At 35.5% G+C, this 8558-nt stretch overlaps 1 protein-coding gene across 1 annotated transcript; it reads left to right on the top strand.

The window, feature by feature from the left end:
- The first annotated feature begins 7322 nt into the window (after positions 1–7322).
- LOC133334192 (larval cuticle protein 4-like) lies at positions 7323–7886 on the top strand. Its single transcript, XM_061542487.1, has 2 exons — positions 7323–7334; positions 7410–7886. Exons 1-2 carry the CDS (start codon positions 7323–7325, stop codon positions 7884–7886), a joined length of 489 nt encoding a protein of 162 aa, XP_061398471.1.
- The last annotated feature ends 672 nt before the right edge of the window (positions 7887–8558 follow it).

Here is an 8558-nt window from a genome sequence, read left to right as displayed (position 1 = left end):
GGTGCACCAAAGTCCCTTAATATCTTTCGATTTGCACGAAATTTGGCACAGCGCAATGAATTAGGTCTAGAATGATTTGTGTTAAGTTTCCTGAAAATCGGTTCAGATGTGTGCTAACTTTTGGTTTAGATTTAGACATATCTCCTATATATATTTTTTTCCGATTTTATGTTAATGTGCATTAAAGACCCAAAGTTTGTCTGATAGCATGTGGGAAATTTTGTTAAAATCGGTTAAAATTTATATAGAGCTACCATATATATTTTCTCTCGATTTTAAGTAAATGATGCACCAAGAACTCAAAATGTGGCCGATATGCACAAAACATACTGAAATTAGTAAAACCTAACCTGTGATAAGTTTCGATGAAATCGCTGCCGATTTTGAGTAAATGGTGCACCAAACTCCTCATGTTTATCAGATATTTATCCAAATAATCAAGGGGTGTCCGATTGATATTTCTTTTAAATTGATTTACATAATTTTGTCCCTCTGTAAGAAGCAACTCTATATCTGACCAAATGAAAAATTTAGTGTAGGTTGCGGAATGACAACCTTCAAAAATGGGACGTCTGTTATGATTCATCTGTTGAATATACCCAAAATGGTGAAGGGTATCATATAGTCGGCCTCGTCCGACTTTACTACTTTCCTTACTGTTTTTCTCTTTTCATGAATCTTGTCTTTTGAATTCTCAGAGGATAAAATTACCTTTTGAGACAATTTATATTATAGGTTAATATTTTAAAATATTCCCTATATTAGGCCGATATTAATTATTTTGAATGTCAAACCCAAAGTGTAGGGAATACAAGATTCTGCCATACCTGTCAAATTTGGAATTAAAATTAAAAAAATAAAAAAAATACATTAAAAACATTCCTTAATTTGACGATCCTTGAAACAGATTAATTAAGTTATCTATATTTTATTTTTTTTTATATATAAAAATTCACCTAATTTCCTATATCAGTTGCCAATTAAGTGCTGCCATAAAATGTTAAAAGCTTAAACTACTTTAAAGTGGCTATAAAACTGGACTAAGCTGCGATTTTTATGGACTAATAAAAAAATTTTAAAAAAATTTGACTAGATGATCGCCATGCACGTTGCTGCATGACCACACATATTATTCGACATATATTTTTTTTAAATCCACACCTATTCTAGGTTATGAAAAATAACCTTAGAAAAATCCTAGCCTATTGTAGATTATGAAAAGTATTGTTTTGAAAGAAAACCAGTAAGCAAAGTAGTAAAGTCTGACTGGGCCGACTTCACCACTTTGGGTATATTGTACATATGTATCCTAACAATTGCATGCCTATGTTCCCTCTTTCTCCAACCTATCCTAACTTTAATTTCATTCGAGCAGACTTAAAGCCGCCTGCGTAACATGGGGAAAATTTATGGAAAACGATTTATAGCAAAATTTATACACGCTATTCGGTACGCCGCGTTGTTAAAATTATAATCTATATGTGGGAGCTATATCTAAATCTGAACCGATTTTCACGAAAATTAACACACACCGTTCTAGACTTAATTCAGTACGCTATGCCAAGTTTTGTGCAAATTGAAGTATATATAGAGACTTTGGTACACCATTTACCTTAAATCAGACGAAAATATATATGGGAGCTATATCCAAATCTGAACCGATTTCACGAAACTTAGCACACATCATGCTAGACCTAATTCATTACGTTCTGCCAAATTTCGTGCAAATCGAAAGATATATAGGGACTTTGGTACACAATTTACCTTAAATCGGACGAAAATATATATGGGATCTATATCCAAATCTGAACCGATTTTTACGAAACTTTGCACACAGTATTATCGACCTAATTCATTATGCTGTACCAAATTTCGTGCAAATCGAAAGATATATAGGGACCGTATACATTAAATCGGACGAAAATATATATGGGAGCTATATCTAAATCTGAACCGATTTTTCCCAATTCCAATAGGGTTCGTCCTTGGGCCGAATAAGTAACCTATGCTAAATTTCATCCAATTTGGATTATAAATGCGACCTGTACTTTGTTAACAATTTAACATCGACAGACAGACGGAGGGACGGACGGACATCCATAAATCGACTCAGAAAGTGATTCTATGCATATTCTCAAAAGGAACCATGTGTCTATCTCGTTTCCTTTTGCCTGTTACAAAGATATGCACAAAGCCATAATACCCTGTACCACAGAGTGGTGAAGGGTATAAAAATCCACACCTATTGGAGTTGATGAATTTTTTTTTTTTATACCCTTCACCACACTGTGGTACAGGGTATTATGTCTTTGTGCATATGTTTGTAACAGGCAAAAATAATTGAGATAGACCCATGGTTCCTTTTGAGAATATGCATAGAATCACTTTCTAAGTCGATTTATGCATGTCCGTCCGTCCGTCTGTCTGTCTGTCTGTCCATGTTAAATTGTAAACAAAGTACAGGTCGCATTTATGATCCGAATTGGATGAAATTTGGCATAGGTCACTTATTCGGCCCAAGGACGAACCCTATTGAAATTGGGAAAAATCGGTTCAGATTTAGATATAGCTCCCATATATATATTTAACCGATTTAATGTAATCGGTCCCTATATATCTTTCGATGTGCACGAAATTTGGTACAGGCTAATCATTTAGGTCTACATTGATGTCTGCCAATTTTCGTGAAAATCGGTCCAGATTTAGATATAGCTCCCATATATAGCTTCGTCCGATTACATGTAAATGGTGCACCAAAGTCCCTATATATCCTTCGATTTGCACGAAATTTGGCATAACGTACTTAATTGAGCCCAGAATGATGTCTGCCAAGTTTCGACAAAATCGGTCCAGATTTAGATATAGCTCCCATATATAGTTTCGTCCGCTTTCATATAAATGGTGCCCCAAAGTCCCTATATATCTTTTGATTTGCACGAAATTTGGCATAACGTACTGAATTAAGCCTAGAGTGATGTCTGCCAAGTTTCGAGAAAATCGGTCCAGATTTAGATATAGCTCCCATATATAGTTTCATCCGATTTCATGTAAATGGTGCCCTTAAGTCCCTATATATCTTTCGATTTGCACGAAATTTGGCATAACGTACTGAAATGAGCCTAGAATGATGTCTGCCAAGTTTCGAGAAAATCGGTCCAGATTTAGATATAGCTCCCATATATAGTTTCGTCCGATTACATGTAATTGGTGCACCAAAGTCCCTATATATCCTTCGATTTGCACGAAATGTGGCATAACGTACTTAATTGAGCCTAGAATGATGTCTGCCAAGTTTCGATAAAATCGGTCCAGATTTAGATATATCTTCCATATATAGTTTCGTCCGATTTCATGTAAATGGTGCCCCAAAGTCCCTATATATCTTTTGATTTGCACGAAATTTGGTACAGCCTAATCATTTAGGCCTAGAATGATGTCTGCCAAGTTTCGTGAAAATAGGTCAAGATTTACATATAGCTCCCATATATAGTTTCGTCCGATTTAATGTAAATGTTGCACCAAAGTCCCTATATATCTTTCGTTTTGCACAAAATTTGGCATAACTTACTGAATTGAGCTTTGAGTGATGTCTGCGTTGTTTCGTGAAAATCGGTCCAGATTAGATATAGCTCCCTTTTATTATAGATTGATTTTAAGTAATGGACGCACCAAGAACCAATAGGAACAAAACGTTCTGAAATTAGTATAACCTATCCTGTGACAAGTTTGTTTGAAATCGCTTAATCCATATATATTTTCGCCCGATTTCAAGTAAATTGGGCATCAAACTCCTCATGTTAGTCAGTTTGACATCAAATTTTGCACAACGTACAAAATTGAGCATAGAATTATGTAGTTGCGTTTTCTAGAAGTACAGACATAGCCCAACGGATGATCTATTTATATTTGTTTGAAGTCGATTTACATACTTTATGGATAGATCTAGGTAGATTCACATTTAGATAAATATCACATATTTTATTTCATCCAATTTCATGCTAATAGTCCTATTTAATATACCCATAGTGGTGAAGGGTATCATATAGTCGGCCCCGTCAGACTTTACTACTTTCCTTACTGGTTTTTAAATTATGAAAAAATATTTAAATTTAATTTGTCATATTGAAATATATTAAAAAAAATATTTTATAAAAATCTACTCTTAACGGTTTACTTAAAAATATTTTTTTTTATTTTAAATCGACTTGACGTTTTTCTTCCTTCAATCGCCTAAGGGTCTCCCGATTGATAATATATTGAAGTTATTCCTACATTCCCTATACCCCTCCATCATTTTTAATTATCCCTAATTTTTTTATTATTTTTTTTTATATTTTACATATTTATTTATAAATTATGCTAATAAATGCAACTAAATATGCTCGCCACAATGTCTACCGGTTTTGACCAGTCCAAATATGACAGCACGTTCTCAAACGAGCATCCATCTATACGTTGGCCCAAAACACATGTGTACATTTTGTTGTTGTTGTTGTTCTTATCATTATGTCTGCCCCGCTTCATTCATTCATAGATTACATTCGTTTTTTGTTTTCATTGACATTTTATTAAGTGGGAAAGGGGCGACCCCCATCTCAAATTAATAAAATCATCAAATGTTGATTGTTCGTCGCTCGTGTGGTTTGATGTTAAATTCTATTATCATAGTTTCCGCTTTATGGTGTTAAGCGTAATGTTGATGTTTGACGTCAGTGAGACGAACTATTAACAAGATCAAAATATAAAAATTGGTATTAGCATATAAATGAAATGAATTAAAAAAATATACTGAACATTTAAACGTTTTTTTCATAGATGTTGAATTAATTTGGATGGCCAAAAAGAGAAAAAGAACGATTTAATGGTCACACAAATATGGGAATAATATAAAATTAAAAAATTTCGATTTTCACGAAACTTAGCACACATCATTCTGGACCTAATTCAGTACTCTAAGCAAAATTTCGTGCAAATCGAAAGATATATAGGGTCTATGGTGCACCAATTACCTTAAATCGGATGAAAATACATATGGGAGCTATAGCTAAATCTGAACCGATTTTCACGAAACTTGGCAGACATCATTCTCGATCTTATTCATAACTCTGTGCCAAATTTCGTGCACATCAAATGATTTCCAGGGACTTCAGTGGACTATTTACCTAAAATCGGGCGGAGCTATATATGGGAGCTATAGCTAAATCTGAACCGATTTCTCCAATACTTTGCACATATCATTCTAGACTTAATTTAGTACGTTGTGTCAAATTTCGTGCAAATCGAAAGATATATAGGGACTTTGGTGCACCATTTACCTTAAATCGGACGAAGATATATATGGGAGCTATATCTAAATCTGAACCGATTTTCACGAAACTTTGCACACATCATTCTATACTTAATTTAGTACGCTGTGCCAAATTTCGTGCAAATCGAAAGATTTCCAGGGACTTTAGTGGACTATTTACCTAAAATCGAGCGAAGCTATATATGGGAGCTATATCTAAATCTGAACCGATTTCTCCGATACTTTGCACATATCATTCTAGACTTAATTTAGTACGTTGTGTCAAATTTCGTGCAAATCGAAAGATATATAGGGACTTTGGTGCACCATTTACCTTAAATCGGACGAAGATATATATGGGAGCTATATCTAAATCTGAACTGATTTTCACGAAACTTAGCACACTTAACTCTGCACCTAATTCAGTACGATATGCCAAATTTCGTGCAAATCGAAAGATATATAGGGACTTTGGTGCACCATTTACCTTAAATCGGACGAAAATATATATGGGAGCTATATCTAAATCTGAACCGATTTTTCCCAATTTCAATAGGGTTCGTCTTTGGGCCAAACAAATGAGTTGTGCCAAATTTCATCCAAATCGGATCATAAATGCGACCTGTACTTTGTTCACAATTTAACATGGACAGACAGACGGACGGACGAACATGCATAAATCGACTCAGAAAGTGATTCTATGCATATTCTCAAAAGGAACCATGGGTCTATGTCGATTATTTTTGCCTGTTACAAACATATGTGTGGTGAAGGGTATACAAATTCAGCTTGAGCCCGGTTGGGATTTGAACCCTGGTTCCCATGGCATCTGTTAATGTCCGGCGCCTTAGCGTTCAAAGCCACCTCCTTATCTTCCTAAGGTTGCACAATATGCAGTTGCATACCATTGAAAAAAAATATTGTAGTCTGTATGGAAAAAAAGTCCGTCACTACAAGAAAAATCTGCTCTGAAAAGGAATGTTCTGGTGTGATGCCAAATGTCCGAACCTTGACACGGATGAATTTAATTCGTAGATGCAATTTCGCAACAATAGTCGACATAAATACAACTTATCAAGTAAAGACATTTGTAAGGCACATTGCCCAATATGCCTGATGAGCCGCTTAACCAACGGCGATACGCGTCGCATAGTGGTGGGAATGTAGTATCTCTCTGGCTTTCCTTTTCATTGCTACTCCGATCATGTAGCTAATCTCGAAAGAGAAATTAATAAAAAGTGCGACGTGTCGTTTTCCCAAATGTATCCCATGGTATGCAGAAGACTCTAAATCTGCCCGAATGAAATTAAAATTAGCATAAGTTGCAGAAAGGCATGAGTATGTTCCTTCGAGTGCACATTGATACGCAATTGTAAGGATACATATGTACACTGTACCCAAAGTGGCGAAGAGTATCATATAGTCGGCCTAGTCCGACTTTATTGTAAATACGTGTCAAAAATGCCTCTCATAAATAATAATTGTCATAAAATCGTAACGACCCTTGGTTGACCTGAAATAATTTGTCTTTGTCAGTTGTGATTTTTATCAATCTATGTATGACCATTAGTTTTATTGCTTTGGTTTTATCGTCATCAACATTTTTTTTTTTTTTTTGTGCACAAAGCAGATGTATTTTATTTCGGCTGTTCTCTGCATAATATGAAGACACTATAAACTCCGCCAAAGCATATCAGCGCATATCACACATATCCATCAACTACAATCTGTTTTGTTGTTGTATTCCGCAGCTTCGCAGCTTCATAAATATTTTGCCTATTAGCAAATAATAACAAAACCTAGTTTTGTCTTTTTTTATTATCCGCCCAAAAACTTATAGTTGGCAAAATAGCTGGTGGCAATGAATTTTGCAACTGTTTATGGCAACCTGGTTTAGATAACTTCTTAACAGTGAAGAATCGCAGAATTTATATGCTAAACAACCGAAAATGATCAAATCATATAAAAACTCAGCGGATGCACGGAAACAGCATCAGTTCATCACTGTCCAGCATAACAGCAAACCAAAATCAAAATGTTCAAATTTGTAAGTTGGACCATACTCTACCCAACCTCCAATTAAAATCGCAATAATTAATAATCAATAATTTATCTTCCTCAGGTCGTTCTCTGTGCCTTAATTGCCACCGCTGCCGCCGTTCCAAAACAGGGCGCCAGACACCATGGTGTTAGCTCCAAACACTACTCCGGTTCCGTTAGTGCCACCAGCGACGATGCCCATGCCGAAGTAACCCGCTATGCTGCTGATGTGAATGAACATGGCTTCGAATATGCCTTCGATACCACCAATGCCATCCACGCCACTGCCTCCGGCAATGCCAATGGTGAACACAAAGGTGACTTCGCCTGGATCTCTCCCGAAGGTGAACACATCTCCGTTCAATATGTTGCCGATGAAAATGGTTACCAACCCAGCAGCGACTTGTTGCCCACCCCACCACCAGTCCCAGCTGCCATCTTGAAGGCTTTGGAATACATCCGCACTCATCCTCAATATGAAGAAAGCGCCCCTAAGACTTTGGTCAAGCAATCCATCAAGAGTGTTAGCCGTAACGCCGTTAAAGGACGTCGTTTCTAAACGATGAGCAACGCAGAAGAAGATGAACATTGTAAATATTTTTGTTAATGTTTTTATTGTAAGAAAAAATTGTTATGCGACAAGTATTAAATAAAAAATTGAGTTTTTTGTTTAAAAAAAAAATTATATATATTTTTTTTTCATTTAAAAAACAAAATGATGAAAAATTATTTTGAATGGGCGTGGATTTCTTAAGAAATATTTTTTATGACCTACAATATATGACCCGATGTCAAATTTCGTGCAAATCGAAAGATATATAGGGACTTTGGTGCCCCATTTGCCTTAAATCTCAATGGGAGCTACATCTAAACCTAAACCGATTTTCTCGAAACTTAACACATGTAATTCTGGACCTTATTCCGTACCCTATGCCAAATTTCGTGCAAATCGAATGATATATAGGGACTTTGGTGCACCATTTACAGCAAATCGGACGAAAATATATATGGGAGCTGTATCTATATCTGAACCTATTTTCACGAAGCTTAGCACACATGATTCTGAACCTAATTCAGTACGCTATGCCAAATATCGTGCAACTCAAAAGAAATATAGAGACTTTGGTGCACCATTTACCTTAAATCGGACGAAAATATATATGGGAGCTATATCTAAATCTGAACCGATTTTCTCGAAACTTAAAACACATTGTTCTAGACTTTATTCAGT

Source organism: Musca vetustissima, unplaced genomic scaffold (assembly GCF_032173495.1).
Source record: "Musca vetustissima isolate MV318-11 ecotype Yass unplaced genomic scaffold, APGP_CSIRO_Mvet_v1 utg78284, whole genome shotgun sequence".
Classification (NCBI taxonomy): domain Eukaryota; kingdom Metazoa; phylum Arthropoda; class Insecta; order Diptera; family Muscidae; genus Musca; species Musca vetustissima.
Note: the sequence above shows the minus strand (reverse complement) of the source record. Positions and strands in the feature narration are given on the sequence as shown.